This window comes from Myotis davidii, unplaced genomic scaffold (genome assembly GCF_000327345.1).
Source record: "Myotis davidii unplaced genomic scaffold, ASM32734v1 scaffold26, whole genome shotgun sequence".
NCBI classification, from domain to species: Eukaryota; Metazoa; Chordata; class Mammalia; order Chiroptera; family Vespertilionidae; genus Myotis; species Myotis davidii.
In genome coordinates, this window is record NW_006299245.1 from 2554574 (window position 1) to 2575530 (window position 20957).

The window sequence follows — 20957 nt, forward strand, 5'->3', positions numbered from 1 at the left end:
TGGATGGGGTGCTGGCCTATGAACTGAAGGGTCCTGAGTTCAATTCCGGTAGGGGGCACATGCCCAGGCTGTGGACTCAGTCCCCAGTGGTGGGTATGTGGGAGGCAGCCAATTGATGATTCTCTCTCATCATTCATGTTTCTATCTCTCTCTCTCCCTCTCCCTTCCTCTCTGAAATCAATAAAAAAATATATGTTTTTAAAAGTCACCAAAAGAGAAAGAATGGACTATGCATCATATTTAGAATATCCCCCCCCCAAAAAAAAAATGTATACACACTTAATAGCTGATAGCTCAATTGATGTTTCTTTTCAGATTTAACCCATTGGAATTGATAATTATTCAAAGTGTTTATATATGTTTGGGACACACTGTATTTCTTGGAAACAACTGAAAATTACTTGTCATTTAATATGCAAGCAGAATGCCTCTCCATAAGGTTTATTGTTGTTTACATTTAGTTGGCTTCACTCATGAACTATATTTCTTTTGGTCCCTATTGGATTTTGATTCATCACCTCTTCTTATTGTCCTCTTCACTTCTTTATCCTTGAAAATGTTCCTAGTACATTTAGAATAATTTTTTGTCCTGTTTTAGTTGAATGTTTAATAATTAATAATTTTACACTGGGTTGTAAAATATTAACATGGAAACTGATGAAGTAAAATTATTTACGTGATGGTTTAGAAGGATTAGCATAACAAAATCAGTTAAAAGGACCTGAGGGGATTACCTGCTTTCTCCTGCTGATTTCACTGGAGTTTCTTGGTGAACAATAATAGAAACAAAAGCAACAGCAAGAATACAGCAAATTCTGTATTTTTTTTAAAAAACAGATTACAAAATGCTTTCACATACATTTTAAAATATTACAAAAAGTAGATCTAACAAGGGAGGACCTACCGGGAGGCTGGAGTTGGTGGAAATGGGCAGTTGCAGCTGGATCCCACTTGTAACCTGATCTCATTTTCTGCCTGACAGAAAGTGAGATTACAATTCGGCCCTTCCCATTTCTAAGGTTGGGGTGAAGGGTGCATGAAGTTGCTTCATGTGGGCAATAGCCATGTCTAGTTCGTGTTCAATTTTCTCAGCATCAGCCCTGTGAAGTAACCATTTCACTTAGTATTTTTATTGTGTGAATACAGGAGGATAGATTTTTGAAAATCCTTAAGTTTTACAGTATCTAAACTTCCAAACTATAAAACTTCTAAAATGTTTTTGTATCCAGAAAACACACTAGGTGATTATTTTTGTTAGGTGGCACTTCCTACAGGGAACTAATATAAGAATCTATTAATTTATTTATAGATAGATGGTAAGTAGATGATGATAGATAGATGATAGATAGATAGATAGATAGATAGATAGATAGATAGATAGATAGATAGATAGATAGATAGATAGATAGATAGATAGATAGATAGATAGATAGAGAGATAGATAGATAGCCCTTGCTATGAGTATAACACCTGTTTGGTCATATGGAGAAAAGAAGGAAATATAAGAGTGTTATTGATGGAAGTGGGGTTCTTAGGATGCTGCTGGAGTACGAATTTCTGGAGGCCTCCACGGGAGGGTGAGGTATGATAGAAAGCTTTATTTCTGTGGAATTACACCCCTGAATTCCTGTTGGGGTCCAACCCCAGCAGGTCCAGGGGTTTCCAAAGGTGTGGACAGAGTCAGGGAAGAAGGAATGCCACGGAGACAGCGTTCAGTTGACCAGCAGCCTAGCCAGGTTCTCTAGCCAGGATCTCGAGCCAGGTTCCGTGTTTTATTGTCTTGTTACATCTGTATTTATACCAGTTGATTTTAATCCTATCAATCTCTGTTCCAAAGGTTAGGGCATTTCTTATCTCCATCCCAGGGAGTAAAAATTATGTAGCTTAAGTGTGATTGTTCGTAATTAAAGTGATTAACTACCTGCCTGGCACTTAGTTAGGGGGTTTTATTCCCTCCCTAACTTCAGGGAAAAATTCCTACCTGGGGAAACAACCTTTCTCAGAGAGGTGACCTTGGTTAAAACACATCGAGCCAAGAAGGGGAGCAAACATATTAAGAACAGTATGCCATATACGCCAGGTGAAACATATGCTGTGCAGATGTTTCTTCCCTGCAGCGACTGTGTCAAGCAGCAAGGATGGACCGGCTTTTGGAAAATTCCCAAGGTCCCTTTTCCCTCAGCCCCATCATAGAAGAAGTGCAGCTGTGGCTTCAGCAGAGCTAGAATCACAGCCAGGGCTCAGAGTTTCTGCTCCATGTTGGAGCACACATCCAGTCCAGTATCAGGCTAGCTTAGTGTGTGTTCCCCACTGGAGTTCATCAGTCCATTGCATGTGGGGTCGGCAGGGCTATGTGGCCATAGGGGAACACAGGCAGAGCAAAACCACAGTAACCAGACAGCTAACAGAGTGGTGAGTCAGGAGCCAAGAAGCCACAGGAACCACACAAGAGAACAAATTTCTTTGTCTAGGCCAGTGGTTCTCAGCCTTCCTAATGCCGTGACCCTTTAATACAGTTCCTCATGTTGTGGTGACCCCCAACCATAAAATAATTCTCGTTGCTACTTCATAACTATAATTTTGCTACTGTTATGAATCGTAATGTAAATATGTGATATGCAGGATGTATTTTCATTGTTACAAATTGAACATAATTAAAGCATAGTGATTAATCACAAAAACAATATGTAATTATATATGTGTTTTCTGATGATCTTTGGGGTCGCGACCCACAGGTTGAGAACTGCTGGTCTAGGGATTATATATTCCTAAATTTTCTTGGGCTTGTAGTGGCCCTGCCCCCTCTAGCCAATGATCTCTGTTCCAAGGTTTGACTGACACGCATCTTCCCTGTCACCTGACTCACTGTGCATGCACTCACCTGTGGTGAGCCGGCATGGACATGGCATACTCAGCCCCACGTTGGGCGCCATATGTGCTGAGACAGCTCAGCCAGGTTCAGTGAGCCTGAGAGGGGGCGGTGAAGGATTGAGAAAAGACAGGCAAGAGAAAAAAGCTGGGTCTGGGTGGGACGATGTCCTCTCTGATGGAGAGGTAGTTACAGCACCACAGCCTGAAAGCCATGTCTTTATTTTATAGCCATATTCCATGAGGCAAAATAAGGGCGTGGTCAAGATGTTGACAACATTCTCTTGGGTTTCAAATCTACTCAATTACATGTACCTGAACTCTATCAAGCCCACATTACTCAGCCTGCCCTCTCATTAGTCCAAGGCTTGAACCTGTCCAAACACTGTAGCCACTCTCCACACTCACCTCCCCTTTGTGGGACCCTTTCTCCCAGAGATCTGCAGGAATGGGCCTGTGGCTCCCTGGGGAGTATGAAATTGCAGCTTTCTGGTGAAGCTGCCCAAATGACATGCCTATAATGTTTGGCCTTCCTTTTGCTCCTTTCCTATTTAATAACTAGCTAATTACAATGGTATCTAGAGGAAACTGAATGGAAAAAAGAGATGTATACTACCTTCTATTTTATTCATAGGAGTGAGATATCACATAGGTTTGTATGGTCATGAAAAGAAATAATTGAAGAGGGAGGCGTGAGAGAGAATTCACAGATTGGGGAGGCACATTGCTTGTGAACAAGATTATTCATGGGATGTTTAATTGGAGCGTTCAAAATACCTAAAAATGTGAATTCATTTGACCATGGTAGAAGGATATTTTTCTGAAAAAGTAATTTAGTGATGCATTTTAGCTTTTAAAATAACTATTATATACTTTTTTTTGAAACAATGGTTGCTGCTAGTAATGACTCAAATGCCAGATGTGTGCACCTCGTGTGCCCTTCCCAGGAACCACAGTCATCCCTCAGTGACTCTGCTATGTAGAGTTCAGCTACTTCAGCTTCAATTAGACATGATCAATCCAGCAGATTTAAGGGTTATATCTTACTTATAGGACTTGAATTGTAATTGTCCATCACACTAGAAAGTTATTAGTTCTAATCAACCCTTTCTTCTTTTACTGCTTTTATAATAATTCTAACTGCTCTGTTTTTATATAAGGTTGCCATTACCACCTGGGGCTTTTTCAGGACTCTGGAAGAATCAGGAAGCATTCAAGCACTTATACTTTGAAAAATTTCCTGTAAGAACTTTATTATACTTTCCTTTAATCTTCTTATAGACTTCTCTATAGTTCTTGGCAACTTGCTCCTCAGAGTGTAGATGACAAAGCAACCTTGAAAAGATGTCTGGACCAGTTTCCAGATTTCAGGGATAATAATGCCCAAACTACATAAAGAAGTCATTTTTATATTTATTTTTATTACTCTTCGGACATAAATTTTCTCAGTTTGTTTTAGAAACTTCTCCTGCAATTTAACAGACCTCAGTATCAGAAAAGTTTTTGTGAGAGTAAAACTTATTTGGGCTCAACACTAGTATATTATTTCCTCCATTGGACTCCGTCAGGGATTGAAAGCACCTGATCAGAATTGTACACTATCATTAAGACCCCTTCTGCTCCTGGTGATTGAGCAAAAAACAATTGACTTGTCAGAAGTTGTATCTTTCCATCTCTTTTCAGATTTTTGAAATTCTTTTCTGTGTGTTCCCTGAGTTCTTTATTTTAAAATCACATTTAAAAACACAGATACAGGATAAAGACAGTGTTCTCAACAACCAGCACCCAGTGACCTGGATAACAGAAAGTGTCTTCCTGCTTTCCGTTTTACAGTGTACCTGTTCCTCTGTGCCACAGTCCTGTGTTTTATGTCTATGGCAGAACTTTATTGATAATACACATCAGGTCCCACAGTCATCTTTTTGCTGTCATCTCATTTCTGTTTCCTTCCTTGAGAGAGATACATGGTCCTCACGATGCACTAGGTAAAGAGAATGTTCACAATTTCATTAGAAGGAAAAGGTGAATCTAGCATTCTATCTTTTTTATTTGTGAGTGAAGGACAGCTAACCTAATCAACCAGACAAATGACAGAAATTAAAATAGCTTCCTTTAGAAAGAGACTTCACAGGCAAATGGCCTCAGTAGCCAAGATTAAACATACCCCTGAGGGGCTGTGGCGAGGAAGCTCTGTGAGTATAGTTGACATCCGTTGGTCCAGGAGATTAGTCCAGTCATCAGAACACTGGTACGGTTAATTCCAACCTGCCGAAAGCAAATACTCTGTGCCTGTGGTTTTAACATGCTCACCGTTAACACTGAAAGCTTTTTCCATGGCCCAGTTTATGTTTACACTATGGGTAGTAAATCTGGACCCTGTCTTGTTATCCTGATCTCAAATCTCTCATGTAAGGGGTTAATAACAGCACAGAGGATTGAGTCACTTGACCATAGCCTAGAAGTAACAGAGCTTACATTTGAACCCGTATAATCTGGCCCCAGAGTCCCTGCTCTTGACCTAATACTACAGATTCCCTCTCTAATAATAGTTGCAGTCGTTGTTGCAATTAGTGCCGATTGTTGAGGACTCATGATGTGCCAGGGTCTGTCCTCCTTACATGCACTATCTCCTTTATGCCTCGCAAAAGCCTTATGAGATGAGCATACTGAGTGTGAGAAAGATTAAGGAACACAAATAGTGACTCACTGGGATCAGTTCCAAAGCCCATGCTCACAAACATAGGTATCAAGATAACTCAGAGGCATTAGCGACATAATATTTATTTCTTTATACTTATTCTTCTTGACTTTTCATTCTACATGACTTCTAGACCAGTGAGGATGTACTGCTCCCTTGAGTTGATTAAAAATTTAATTTCATTCTGACTACTTTACTATGTTTCACTGAAGCGAGATTTCAATCCTAATCCATGCTAATAAACTGTGCTCTGTTTTATAATTATTCACAGGGAGATTTAAAGCTTTTAATTATTAGCACAATTAGAGAATAAATCTGCCAAAGAATTACTTGGCGATACCAAATTGGAAATACTGAGCTATTACTTTTGACTTTAAAAAAAGAAATTTGGTTCATAAGCTTCACAACTCTAAGTTCAAAAGATTAACTCAAACACATATAAGAACATTTTAATTTATTCCTGGTTATTAGTGGAGCAAAGAGTTTCTATTAAGCTTTCAACAATCAAAAGTAATTTAATTTCATAGGCATTTGAAAAAAGTCAAATGCATACAATAAATTAATTTTGTGTCATTTTATACATTTTATCAGCCTTAAAAATGATTATGTTACCCAATAGTATATGTTAATTAGAGATTATTTATTCTGATTTTCAGGGATATTATGACACCATGGATGCTGGTTACATGGATGAAGAAGGTTATTTGTATGTTATGTCACGAGTTGATGACGTGATAAATGTTGCAGGTCACAGGATTTCTGCAGGTGCCATTGAAGAGGTACTGATGAATGTTGGTCTTCTGTGCTGGGTAATGTTTAGGAACAGAGCTGAGCCAAAGTCAGTATTGAGTTTAAATTATTCAACCTGGAAAATCACCACACTCTTCATTTGAAGCAGAGGCTATTATCTCACCCTACTTCCTCTCCTGTGGTTTTTCACATTCTCCATACGCACCCTCATTCCTGTCTGAGTGACAGTACGAATCTTTATTTATATTATGTTATTTATGGGGCAGTCTATATACACTTGTTTTTTGATACTTGCGCTTTGATTGCTTCTAGCTTCTTGATTTTTCTCCTGCTTCATAACCAGGTTTGTGCTTAGTCTTAAAGTGGTGTAAATTTAAACACTTAATTATACTCTTAAACCATGAGAATTTTCTGCCAATATAAGTTACACAAAGTACCCAGAAGAGATTTTTTTAAATGTTCTTAATTTTTCATCTTTACATAGAGTAAAATCCACTTTTTGTTGTATAATAATATGAGGGTTTTTTTACTTGTATATATTCTTGTAACCACCACCATAGAAGGGATACAGAAAAATTTCAACACTTTCAAAGAATTTCCCCATGTCATTTTCCTACTCTGACCCTCTTTATTTCTAACCCCTGCCTGGAATCCACTGAATTTTTTGTTTCATTGTTTATGCATTCTCTAGAATGTTCTATAAAGAAATAACACAGTATGTAACCTTTTGAAACTGGGTTATTTCATTCAGGAAAATACATTTGAGGTCCATCCCAATAATTATGTATATCAGTAATCTGTCCTTTCATATTGCTGTGCAGTATTCCATCATATGGCTGTGCCAACCAGTTTATGTACTCATTCACCCAGTAAGGGATATTTGGATTGTTTCTAGCTTGAGGCAATTAAAAATAATGCTGGTGTATATATTCAAGTATAGGCTTTTTTGTACAAAAATTACTTTTTACTTATCTATGCTAATAAAAGGCTAATATGCTAAATGGACCGGATAGACTAGACGTCCTTCCAGACAAAGCCACTATGGCGGGGGCAGAGGCAGTTAGGGGTGATTAGGCAGGCAGGTAGAGCAGTTAGGGGCAATCAGGCCAGCAGGGGAGAGCCGTTAGAGACATCAGGCAGGCAGGCAGAGGCAGTTATGGGGCCATCAGGCCAGCAGGGGAGAGTGGTTAGGGGCGATCAGGCAGGCAGGCAGAGGGGTTTGGGGTAATCAGGCAGGCAGGCGAGTGGTTAGGAGCCAGCGGTCCTGGGTTGCAAGAGGGATGTCTGACTGCCTGTTTAGGCCCGATGCCTGTGGGATCGGGCCTAAACCGGCAATCGGACATCCCCTGAGGGGTCCCGGATTGGAGAGGGTGCAGGCCAGGCTGAGGGACCCTCCTTGCCATGCATAAATTTTGTGCACTGGGCCTCTAGTAAAAGCCTAAGCGACCAAATGACCAAACAACCAAATCACTGGTCACTATGATGCACATTGACCGCCAGGGACAGACACTCAATTCAGGAGATGCCCCCTGGTGGTCAGTGTGCTCCCATAGCGGGAGTGCCACTCAGCTTACCAACGGGCGCCAGGCAGAGGCAACAGGCCAAGTAGGGCTGGGATGAGTGGGAGTGGCGTGGCATCCTGTCCCAGTTCCGGCTCCTCCCTGACCACTTTCACACTACTACATCCCTTGGGGGATATCGGACTGCTGGTTTCCGATATCCCCGAGGGGTCCCAGATTGTGAGAGGGCTCAAGTCAGGCTGAGGGACCCTACCGGTACATGGATCTGTGACCCGGGCCTCTGGTTTATGATAAATACCTATAGTTTACTAGGTTATATGGTAAGTGTATGTTTAGGTTTAAAAAAAAATACTAAACTGTTTTCTAAAATGGCCATGTCATTTTACATTCCCACCAGCATTGCCAGGGTTCCTCTTTCTTCCCATCTTCATAAACACTTGTATTTGTCATTATTTTTTATTTTCACCATTTGAATAGATATGTAAGAGTATCTCATTGTGCTTTTAATTTCTATGTCCATAATGGCTAATACGTTGAACATCTTTTCATATGCTTATTTGCTATCCTTATATCTTTTTTTGGTGAAATATTTGTTAAAATCTTCCACCCATTTTTTAAAAATTGGGTTGTTTTATTATTGTTAAGTTTTGAGAGTTCTTTAAATATTCTGGATACAAGTTCCTTGATATGAGATGTGCAAATATTTTCTCCCAGTCTGTGACTGGTCTTTTTATTCTATTGAAAGTGTTCTTAACAGAGCAAATGTGTCTTTTATATTGATACTAGAAGCCTGGTGCATGAAATTCGTGCACTGGGGGAGTGGGGAGGTCCCTCAGCTGGGCCTGTGCCATCTCGCAGCCCGGGACCCCACGGGGGATGTCCGGGATCCCTCATTCCTTACTGCCTGCCTGCTCGCTCTTTACCACTCGGCTCACTGCTCCTTAGAGGCAGGCTCCTTACAGCTTGGCTGGCTGCTCCTTAGTGCTGCTGAAGAGGCGGTAGAGGCTCCCACCACTGCTGCTGCACTCACCAGCTGTGAGCATGGCTTCTGGCTGAGCGGCCCCGTGGGAGTGCACTGACCCTGAGGGAGCAGCTCCTGTGTTGAGCACCTGCCCCTGGTGGTCAGTGCACATCATAGTGACCGGTCGTTCCGGTCATTCCGCCTTAATGGTCACTTAGGCTTTTATTATATAGACTAGTAGCCCGGTGCACAAAATTTGTGCACTCGGGGGGGGGGGATGGGTCCCTCAGTTATTAAACATTTTACGGCAAAACACTGACCATATTGATGGTGGTGGTGGTCTTGTCAGAATGTGTTATATTATGCAGATGAAAATCTATTTAAACAGATTTGATGTAGATATTTTCAAAGATGGAAGAATTGCCCCTGTCAACTATTTTAGTTGATTCATATCTTCACTAATTGTCATCATTGCGAAGTTTTCAGTCCCCATATGGATTGCTGGATATAATAGGTCATGTGCTGTCCCTGTCCTTTGTAGCCTTTGTTACCTTAAGGACTCTAGTTTTCCATTTATATGTTTAAGTACCAACCTTACCGGCTTAAAAATGTAAGCTTTTAACACTGCTCTCTTTGTTCTGTATCCTTCCCATGAAAAGTGGAGTTGGGTTGCAGCACAGGAGAGAAATTCAGAAGGGGAATATTGAAGTAATGACTACAGTAGGAGAAGAGGGAAACTGTTCTCCTGGCCACAGGCGCTGGCGCCTTGGACCACAGGGCTGGTAGCTTCTCGGGGTGGCTGCAGCCTGGGACCTCTCTCCGGTAGCTTGTCCATCTCCTGGGCTGCAGCCAGCCCCAGGTGCTGGCGCCAGGACCAAAGGTGGGCGGCTTCTTCTGGGGGCTTCTTCTTCTGTGCTTCCAGGGAGGGTAGTCAGTTAAGTGTCATGCAAAAATAGGCATCACCAATTACAGAAGCCGGGTGTGGGGCAGGGAAGCCGCAGCCGGGGAAGCTGGCTGAGGCTGCTTCCCTGCCCAGCACCTGGCTTCTGTGATCACCCCTGCACTGGGCTTCTGCAGTCACAGATCACAGAAGCTGGGTGCAGGGCAGGGAAGCCGTGGCCCAGGACGCTGGCCTGACCCGCACCCAGCTTCTGCGATCGCCCTGCACTAGGCTTCTGCGATCACAGAAGCGGGTGTGGGGCAGGGAAGCCGCGGCCAGGGATGCTGGCAGCAGCTGCTTCCCTGACCTGCACCTGGCTTCTGAGGTCACGGGTTGCAGATCACAGAAGCTGGGTGCGGGGCAGGGAAGCTGCGGCCCAGGACGCTGGCCTGACCCGCACCCAGCTTCTGCGATCGCCCCCTCACCCGGTTTCTGTGGTCACCGATAGGTGCGGGGCAGGGAAGCCGTGGCTGGGCGCTGGTGGAGGCTACTTCCCTGCCCCTGCACTGGGCTTCTGCGGTCACTGATTGCAGAAGCTGAGTCACGTGCAGGGAAGCCGTGGCTGGGCGCTGGTGGAGGCTACTTCCCTGCCCCTGCACTGGGCTTCTGCGGTCACCCATTGCAGAAGCTGGGTGCGGGGCAGGGAAGCCGCGGGTGGGGTGCTGGTGGAGGCTGCTTCCCTGCCCCGCACCCGGCTTCTGCATTGCTATCTGTGTCCGCTTCCCTGCCCCACCCCCCAGGCTTGAGTGCAGTGCAGGGAAGCCGTGGCTGGGGATGCTGGCAGCGGCTGCTTCCCTGACCCGCACTCAGCTTCTGCGGTCACGGATCGCAGAAGCCGGGTGCAGGGCAGGGAAGCAGCGGCCATTCCATCATTGTGAATATGCAAATTAGCCGCCATCTTTGTTGGTGGTTAACCACCATCTTGGCTGGCAGTTAATTTGCATATCGCCCTGATTAGCCAATGGGAAGGGTATTGGTTGTATGCTAATTACCATGTTTCTCTTTTATTAGATAGGATGGTCTAATTCACCAATTTTTTTCTTTATAGATTTTGATTTTGGTGTTGCATCTAAGAATGATTTTCTAACCCAATATCATAAATACTTTTTTCTTTGTTTTCACCTAGGAGTTGTATAGTTTTACATTTTACATTTAGTTTTATGGATTTGCTTTTTATATTAGTTTACATTTATGTTTTTAGGAATTTTTTTGTATATGATGCATGACGTACACGGAGGATTATGTTTTTTAAATATGGATGTCAGTTATTCCAAGCATCATGTGTTGCAAAGACTAGCCTTTCTCTGTTGAATTGCCCTTGCATCTTTGTCAAAAATCAAATGGCAATATTTGAGTGGGCCTATTTTTAGAGTATCTCTTCTGTTTAATTGATTTATGTGTTTATCTTTATCATCAATACTATTTTGTATTCAGACTGTAGCTTTATAGAATGTCTTATTAAAGTTGAATAATACCCACATTTGCTTTTTCTTCACAAATGTTTTGGATGTTCTGGCTTTCTTTTCTTTTTTTCTTTTTTTTTCTATATATACTTTAGAATGAGCTTTTTGGATTGTTACAATAATTCCTGCATGAATTTTGATTAGGATTATGTTAAATCTATATAGATTGATTTGGGAAAAATTGTTATTTTAACTACACTGAATCTTCCAATTCATAAACTTTGTATGTCTCTCCATTTATTTAGGTCTTTTTGATAGGTTTTTATCAACATTTTGCACTTTTATTTTACAGAATGTGATCATAGTTTGTTAGATTTATACCTATGTATTTAATATTTTTAGCTATTATAAATTAAAATTTTGGGGGGTTTTCAAATTTTCATAGCTAGTCCATAAAAACACTATTGATTTTGTAAACTGATATATACCCTGTGATCTTATTAAACTCATTACTTTAGGTTGCTTTTGTTTTGTAGATTCCTTTTGATGTCCTGTGTGGACATTAATGTCTGAATAGAAATGGTTTTAGTGTTTTCTTTCCAATCTGAATGTCTTTTTTTTTTCTTCCTTTCTTGAAATGGCTAGAACTTCCAATATGATATTAAATAAGAGTAGTGAAAGCATACAACCTTGTTTTATTCATTATCATAGGGTAAAATAATTTATATCTTGACATTAAGAATGTTATAACCTATAGGTTTTTCTATAATAAATGACCTTTATCAAATGAGGAAGTTCCCTTCCATTACTAATTTGCTAAATTTTAAAAAATCTTAAATGAATGTTGAATTTTGTCAAATGCTTTATGTGCCGGTATAGATATGAGTGTGCAGCTTTTATTTTTAATCCTGTTAACATGGTGAGTTATATTAATTAATTTTCAACTGTTCAGCCTTTCATTGCTGGGATAAACCTCACTTAGTTGCAATGCATTATTGTTTTTGTATATTGATTTAAAAAGGGTAATATTCATTGTTCGGAAGTTAGTTTTGTTTGATAATTATATAGCAACTTTATCTTCTATGGATAATATTTATAGAATATTGTCATCTATCTTTTTCATTCTTTCATTTTTAATCTATCTGGATAATTATACTTCCTATGGATTTCCTGTAGATATGAAATAGTTGGATTTGTTTTTATCTCTATCCAGTCTTGTAGTATTTATCTTTTAACTGGTGTCTTTAGATCATTTACATTTAAATTAATTCTTGATATATTTATGTCTACTAGTTATTAGTTGTTTTTGTTTGTTTGTTTTGCCTTTTCTCTTTTCACTTCCCCCATATCAGCTTTTCTCTCTTCTTTTAAGTCATTTGGTTCTTTCTGTAACTTCTGTTTTTTTTTCCTAAGAAATTTTGTTCCCATTTATTCTAAAAGTGTTTTCCCATACTTCTTGGGCCATTTGTTACTTTTACCCTTAATGTGCAAAGATGTGCTCTGGATAAAAGACAGATTTTTTAATAATAAGTGTGTCATTATCTTCTTACCTCAGATCTTAATCCTAGGTGACCCATGAGAGCTGATGGGAAATGTCCCTACATGAGTAGCCAGACACTCCCTAGATGAGAAATAAGGAGAATGATTTTTCTCTTTATAAAGAGGAAGGAGGCAGCTACCTTTCACCCTCCTGGAAGCGTCTTCTTGGAAATCTAAGGGCTTGAATCCAAACTTTGACTCTTTGATATGTAAATAAAACCTCTCCTGGAGCAAGATAACCCCTTGTCTTCAGCCTTTGCAACCTAGAAATGCTTCTGAGGCTTCATCTTTTTGACATGTAAATATCAAGGAAAAGAGAGAGCCAGTCTCCCTCGCACCTTGGGAGTTTAATTTAGGGATTAAGCCATAATCGTTTGGCCCTCTCAGGGAAACTAGAAAAATGGTATTATTCTGTTAGATCAGGGCAATTAACTAGACAAATATCTGCAACTCTAATTCTCATGGTATTTTAAAATTCTCAGGAGGCTACAGTTTTTTACAGGAGAAATTCATGCAAGTTTTATTCCCCCACAGTTGTAAAAGCTGCATTAAAATATTTGTCTGGTGATCCTAATATTTGGGTCATCTTGTCTTTTTTCTTAAGCGGTATTTTGTTTTTCCTCGTTTTTTTTTTCTTTTTCTTTGTTTTTAATTTTTTTTATATTTTTAATTATTAATTTCTCCTCATTTTTTTAATGTCCAGTAATTTTAGATTTTATCCTGTATATTTTGAATATTACATTATGAGATTCTGTTTAAACCATCCGGATTTGTGTTCTTATTTTTTATTTTAGCAGGTGGTCAAGATCAGACCCTTCTCCTTACCCACTTTCTGTGGGCTGTGCTTTCAACGTCAGTTTAGTTTTCAAAGCCTTTGCAGTGCTACTCTAGTTCATCTCCATGTGTCTCTTCCGAAGGTCAATCTGAAAGTTAAGTGTTCAGAACCTTCTCTGTGCTGACTCTGTTACTGAACTTAAGGGGGTTGCTCGCCTGTGCGCATCAAAGCCCAAGCAACTGTGAACAGGAGTTTGCAGCCAAGAAAGTAAAGTTTCATTTTTAAGGAAATGGTGCCATACCCAGAGTCACAGGTGAGCTCATGCTCAAAGACCTCTTTTGCTGGCTTCCACGGGATGGTTACATAGGGGAAAAGCATTAATCATGGTGACTGAGGGAGTTAGGGTCATGGTCAGGGCATGGTCTCTACTGCTTGGTCGGTGCTAGGGTAGGGGGTAGCTGATCAGTGCATCTAGTCTTGATGTCGCCATGGGTAGCTGCATCTGGTTTTTCAGGACTGTGATCATTCCACTTTTCTGGGCCTGGAGCTGAGCCACAAGTGAGGCCCAGCTGTTACCTTTAGTTTGATTGAAACTTTCTTTGTGGTCCATAGCCCAAGGCTTTGTTCCTAAGATTGTTTAATGCTGACCAGGGTCTCATTGTCCTGAGGGCTTACTGAGGAAGGGAGTGGTCCTGCAGGAGAAGGAGGCTGCTAAGTCAGGATCCTGGATGAGACCACTTTGAGTTAAAAGGAAAGATAGGAGAAAAGGTCCAATGAAAAAAATGAAGTTTCTGCATGGTTACAATAAAATATCCTTTTCTCTAGCTTCCTGCCTCTACACGATCTATTCCTCAGTCTTTGAGTCCCAAGGCTCCTCTTTCTGCTCTTTTGTAAAGAGAGCTGGGGCTTTAGTGCTCAGTCCTGCAAGGCCTCTCTGTACAGTGGCCCTGGGGAGAGAGAGGGACTCTGCATCCTTGCTAGCACTCACCTGGTATAGAGCAAGGCAAGTCAGCAGGGATCCGCTCCCAGGGACTGGGTGGCTGCCGGTGGGAGGCAAGTGGCACTGAATCTCCCCAGGCTGTCTTGGTGCAGGGTGTGTGGAGACAACATACTTGCTCCAGTTCTGTAGGGAGAAAGAGGGCGCTGCTTCTTTGCTGCTGTTCATCAGGAGTAGGGAGGATAAAAGTAAAAAGATTACATGTCCCAGCATCTCTGCTTCTTTTTCCTGGACCCCTGGCTAGACACAGTATGCATTTCTTGGGCTTTTTCTTGGTCTGTATTCATTGGCACATTTGGGGTTACTCTAGCACCCAGGCCAGAATATATTGGAGGCAAAGTCCACCAACAAACAAACTACAAAAAACACAAAAATGTAAAACCCTCCAAGCCAACCAAACAACCAGTAAACCACTGAACAAAACAGGAGATTCACTATCAGGCTGTCTCTCATGTTTGGATAGAATTTTCTGATCTGTAACTTACCGCAGAGTTTTTTCATTACAATTAGTGGGAGTGATAAGGTGGAACGTCTTTATTCTGTCTTCTCTAGAACCAAACCAAGGGTAGTTTAGACAGAGTGGGGCAAACTGCAGTTTAAATGAAAGCAAATATCTAAAGTAGTGTGATTAAAATGCAGTGGGGTCAGAGTATGCAGAATTCAAGCTTAGTTCCCTTCCTTTGACTAAAAGATGATCACCTTATTTAAAGGACGTACTTATCTTCAGCCTAAATTTAATAGCTTAACACTTCTTGTCAAGTAACTTTTTAAAAAAGCGACAATGAGAAGTTACAGCGAAAGCTCCATATAATGGATTAATTCTGGCAAGGGGGTGTCCATTAAAGCCAAAATCCATTATATAATAGAGTAGGTTTTCTGAATGTACCGTATTTGCCGGCTTATAAGACGATTTTTTGGCCCTGAAAAATATGCCTCCAAGTGGGGGGTCGTCTTATACGCCGGGTACACTTCAGATAGACTGCCCATAGTGCTTGCCCCGTGCCATAGTGGCCTCCCGATGCCCGCCCACTTCATTCCACATACCGTTCAGGCATCAGCAGCGCTGCTGGGTGTATGCTCGGCTGTTATGCGATTTTGCTGTTATGCGATTTTACCACACTCGCAAAATCGCACACAGCCGACCATACACCCAGTATGATAGCGCAAAATCGCGAATCGCGATACCATACTGGGTGTATGGTTGGCTGTGTGTGATTTTGCGAGTGTGGTAAATTCGGGTTACCGTATATTTCTTTACATATGCATTGAAGATTCGCGATTTTGCGCTATCATGGTGCCTGTTAGAATGTTGAAGAGCTCGCACTTGCGCACTAGTGAGGTCCCAGGGAGATGCTGATGCAAGGGTGGACCAGACTGCTATAGTGACAGGGCGGGCAAACAGGGAGCAGGGACCAATCAAATCAGGCTTTGTATACAGCCAACAGCCAACCACAATACTGCCCCATTGTACAGTACAGCATAGAAAATGTCGACCAGTCAAACCCCTATCATCCCTATCATGGCACCAAGATGTCGTTGATGAACTTTTAATATCAGATGATGAAGAGGAGTTTGAAGGCTTTTAAGGTGAAACTGTCACGCCAGCAAACTTGCTAGGGACTTGCCCGGCACTTGCTCTCTCCCTCTATTTGTTATCTTACTTCTATCATTGACAGTCCCTCTAGGTTGTGGGCTGCTTGCCTGTGTTCCTGAGAAGCATCGACGGTACCAGTCTATAGAGTGTGTTTTCTTTAGTGAATTACCGGTATGTTTACCGGTAATAAACTTGTACTGTTTTATGTATATGTTTGATTACATACAGCCTTGTGACAGTTTTCCTGCATGTCATAAGCATTTGAATATAAATTAAAATGTTAAAATCAAATCTGATATTGTTTTACCTTTTATTTGGTGTGTGGAAGGTGTGCGGAAGAGGGGGTAGTCTTATACGGCGAGTATATAACAAACTCTGTATTTTGAGTGGAAATGTTAGGGGGTCATCTTATATGCCCAGTCGTCTTATACGCCGGCAAATACGGTATATGTTAAAAATATTGATAGATGTTAGTTTACCTGTTTTTACTTATGTAGACACATTTGTGTAATTAAAATTAAGTGTGTATGAATAGTTTAATTCCACAGGAAAGTTTCCTATATGTATTATAGTAATTTTAAATGTATACTGACTAGGGCTAGTATATGTGTGCTTTCACCAGTCACTCTGAGTAAACAAATGCACACATCTGGGGCATGGCATGGGGACATGTTAAAACTGCTGCAAAAAGTCAGACCATGTGACAACAGAACCAATTACTGCTCACAGTGTGGTGTGACCACGTGCTAATCATTCGCTGAACACTGTTTACGAGTGGTGACTGTTGGGTTCAAATTTGTAGACTATGGTTGTAGATATGTAATATTTACTTATGTTGGAGAAATTACTACATGTGTGTTTTTTTTTTCAACATACAGCCTAGGTACTAAAATTTGTTAAAAATAACAGTGAATTAATAACAAAAAAAATAACCTGTTAACTTGATTATTAGCAAATTTTGGTTAACAGTGTTTTAAAATTAACAGGGTCTTAATTTTCACATTATGAAAATTAAGCAGAAATATTGTTTGTTAAATCTGAAGGCCATTAAATAGAGGTCCACAGAATTGAGGATTTACTGGATTTGAGTAAAAGGAAAGCATTTCAGTAAATGGCTTCGAATATGTGACCTTTATGTGCAAACACAATATTATCTTGTTTTTAACTGACTCTGGATTTTGTGATAACCTGAAATTGAAATTTACGCTTCAGGTATTTTAGTGTGCTGGCAAAAGATCATTCTGGTTCTATGAACTTTTAATTTCTTGCTTGTAGGAGATTACTTCCAGTATTTACTTGCATTTATGGCTGACTCAGCTAATCAAAATAGAGATTACATGTGCACAGATCTTAATATCAATAAAAATTCTTCGTTCTATTTTCAGAATGAAAAGAGAAGTATCAACCTGTTTAAATATATATTATACTTTAATATGTCTCTGCTGACATATTTATCACAATATGTAACAGCAGAGTGAACCAGGCAAAGATAGCCAGTTAAAATTGAAAAACTGTGCTGGAACCAATGGCATTCAACAGGAATGTTGTCACCGAGCCTTGGAGTACTTACAGCACCTAACAGGACACCTCTCGGCTTTCAAGCCTTTATATGAATTAAATGGTTAACCTTTTCATTCATATTTATGTCTAATAAGAAATTTAATATCTCAGTTCCTATCAGGTTTATCTTTTCTATATTGGGATCAATTGGAGAGAGTTGTGAACTAAAGTGCTTTATTGGCCTTTTCTCAGCTCCTACCACAAATGCTTAATACAGTGACAGTTAAGATGCATGTGAAATGCTTACAACATGGATGCCATGGCCAGCTTTTATGAAAGTGCCCAAACCTTACTGGATATTTCAGTGCTTTTCCAGGATTCTCAGTAGTAAATGCTAGATTTCATTTTGCCTTTGTAAAATAAGACTTGAGGCTTTTAATCTCTTGGAAGTCTCATTTGTAGAAATTAAAAGTGGACAGAATGTTGTTTTTTTATGTGGTGAAAATATCTGTGCTTTTCCATCTTCTCAAAATAAAAATCAGACTTAATCTAACAGAAATTCTATTAAAATTATTATATCCTCCCAGAACCGGTTTGGCTCAGTGGATAGAGCGTCGGCCTGCGGACTCAAGTGTCCCGGGTTCGATTCCGGTCAAGGGCATGTACCTTGGTTGTGGGCACATCCCCAGTGGGGGGCGTGCAGGAGGCGGCTGATCAGTGTTTCTCTCTCATCGATGTTTCTAACTTTCTATTCCTCTCCCTTCCTCTCTGTAGAAAATCAATAAAACATATTTTTAAAAAAATTATTATATCCAAAACATTTCAGGAAACCTGATGTTATTTTCTGTCCTCATCATAAGAAAGTAGAGTCCTAAGAGAGCTTTTATACATTTAAGAGCACATTATCCTTGAAGATCCCAACATATGTGAGGCCTTCTGTAGCTGTTAAGTAATAATCATATCTATTCGAACAGTTGATTAATCTTTAAAAGCCTAGCGTCTGGCTGGGCATTTGGGCCACTTTGGTGGAAGTTCAAGGTGTTCTTAAGGAAATTGGATCTGAAATCTGCTAGTTCAGTTCTTCTGAGCCAAAATTACTAGGTGTCAATGTGGTCCTTTGTGCTTGGTTCTCTTTCACAGTTGTGGGCAGGCTTTTCATGCAAAATATGGTGATTTTCTAGATGACTCCAATGTCAGAGGAAATGGAGAAGCATTCATCTTCAACTCCTCACATCTTATGGGGTGCTTGATTTAAATTATGTTTTCTTAAATGGAAATACTCAACAAAGTATTGAGAAGCTGATGTAAGGTAGCCGACTAAAGGTGCAACCTTTTAATTCATTAAAAGTCACAGGAAAGTGGCAATGAATAACAGTGAATAACAATGAATAACAGATATTTATCAGGCCTATTATCATCACCTATTTATATACTTACTTTTGGTGAGACAATTACCATTTAAGTTATATCTTTAAGGGGGATTTGCCTATTAACTACATAGATGTCATAGAATTTACTTTATTCATTTATTTATTTCACAGTCACTTTCTTTTTTTTAAATTTATCTTTATTGTTCAAAGTATTACATATGCACCCTCTTTTCCCCCGTCAGTTCCCTCTACCCCACACCTGCCCCTCCCAGGTCTTCCCCACACCATTGTCTACGTCCATGGGTTATGCATATATGCATATAACTTTCTCAGTTACTCTCCCCACCGACCCCCTATCCTTGCCTTCCCTCTGAGATTCCTCAGTCTGTTCCATGCTTCTATGTCTCTGGACCTATTTTGTTCATCAGTTTATTTTGTTCACTCGATTCCACATATGAGTGAGATCATGTGATACTTGTCTTTCTCTGACTGGCTTATTTCACTTAGCATAATACTCTCCAGGTCCCTCCATGCTGTCCCAAAGGGTAAGAGACCCTTCTTTTTCACAGCTGCGTCATAGAATTTATACAAAGGGATGTACAGACGTGGCTTTTGATTGTTTTTCCTCTTGGGACATTTGGCTCGCTTATGTCCCTCAAATGTTGGCAAGGCACATTTTGACGTTTTCTTTTATAATGACGCAGTTGTTGAAATCATTATTTGGCATGTCAGTATTGTTGGTGGGGCCAACATAGGAAGTTGGTTGCCTCCCTCCTTTATGGTATCTTTTTAACACTGATAAATCAATATAATATTTTATCCACTATAATTGTGAACCTCATTTACAGATGACATGCAGTTATGGAAAGGGATCGTCTCTCACAGATTTTTAAGAATTTATACACAGTTGGAAAAAATGGGAAACTTTGAAATTGTAGAGAACTGTGTTAGGTATTGCTTCTGATTTTAAATACTCCCTGACCTTATAGAAACCCAGTCAACATTTTCCCATCTCCTTCTAAAAACACTAAGATTGAGGAAGGCAACGTGGTGAGCTTAAAATAACAATGTGAAAGAATGACAATTTAGAAGTTTTGTCGTTTAATTTAGTTTAAATCACACCATATTGGTTAGGTGACAAAATATCTGAATGATTGATTTTTTTTTAACAGTGATTTGAACTGATACCTTGGCATTCCAAAAACTCAGGTACAGAGGCTCATGGCACCAGTGAACACTGTCATAAATGTGTTTTTGACAATTTTAACTCTGGTTTGTCAAGTGAAATTGTTCATAAAAATAGGAATAGTAACTCAAAATTACAGAATTGACCGCATCCCATCCATATCCCACCTGCCACAGACAAAGTATTCTCTTCCGTGAACTGGTGACAGACTGCACTGACTACCCAAACAAATCTCTGGCAGTTAAATTTACTCTTCACTCTCAACACACAAACCAAAAAGTAAATAAGACCTTAACAAATGGGAAAGTGCTGGGGTCCAACCCCAGCAGGTCCAGGGTCCCCAAAGGTGTGGACGGAGTCAGTGAAGGAGGAATGACACGGAGGCAGCGTTCAGTTGATCAGCATAGTTGGGTTCTCCAGCCAGGTTCTGTTGATCAGCATAGAGAAGTTCTCCTGCCAGGTTCTATCCAGGTTCTCCAGCCAGGCTCTGTCACCAGGTTCTAGTCAGGTTCTCTTGCCATGTTCTATCCAGGTTCTGTAGCCAGGTTCCGTCACCAGGTTCTAGTCAAGTTCTCTTGCCATGTTCTATCCAGGTTCTGTAGCCAGGTTCTGTCTCTAGGAGCTTCAGCCAGGTTCTCTTGCTAGGTTCTGTCTCTAGGTTCTGTTGCCAGTTTCTGTCCAGGATCTTTTGCCATGTTCTGTCTCTAGGTTCTGTGTCGAGGTTCTGTGTCTAGGTTCTGTATCTAGGTTCTGTATCCTGTTGTCTTGTTACATCTGTATTTATACCAGTTGATTCCAATCCTATCAATCTCTATTCCAAAGGTTAGGGCATTTCTTATCTCCATTCCAGGGAGTA

General features: G+C 40.4%; 1 protein-coding gene across 1 annotated transcript in view; it reads left to right on the top strand.

Moving 5' to 3' along the window:
* Positions 1-20957, top strand: part of ACSS3 (acyl-CoA synthetase short-chain family member 3) — a gene marked incomplete at its 5' end in the record, with an annotated part of 161415 nt that overhangs the window by 134138 nt on the left and 6320 nt on the right. The window contains 2 exons of the mRNA XM_006774714.2: positions 4029-4110; positions 6223-6345. Of these exons, the coding sequence (XP_006774777.1) occupies positions 4029-4110; positions 6223-6345 (205 nt within the window). The remainder of the gene's footprint in view (positions 1-4028; positions 4111-6222; positions 6346-20957) is intronic.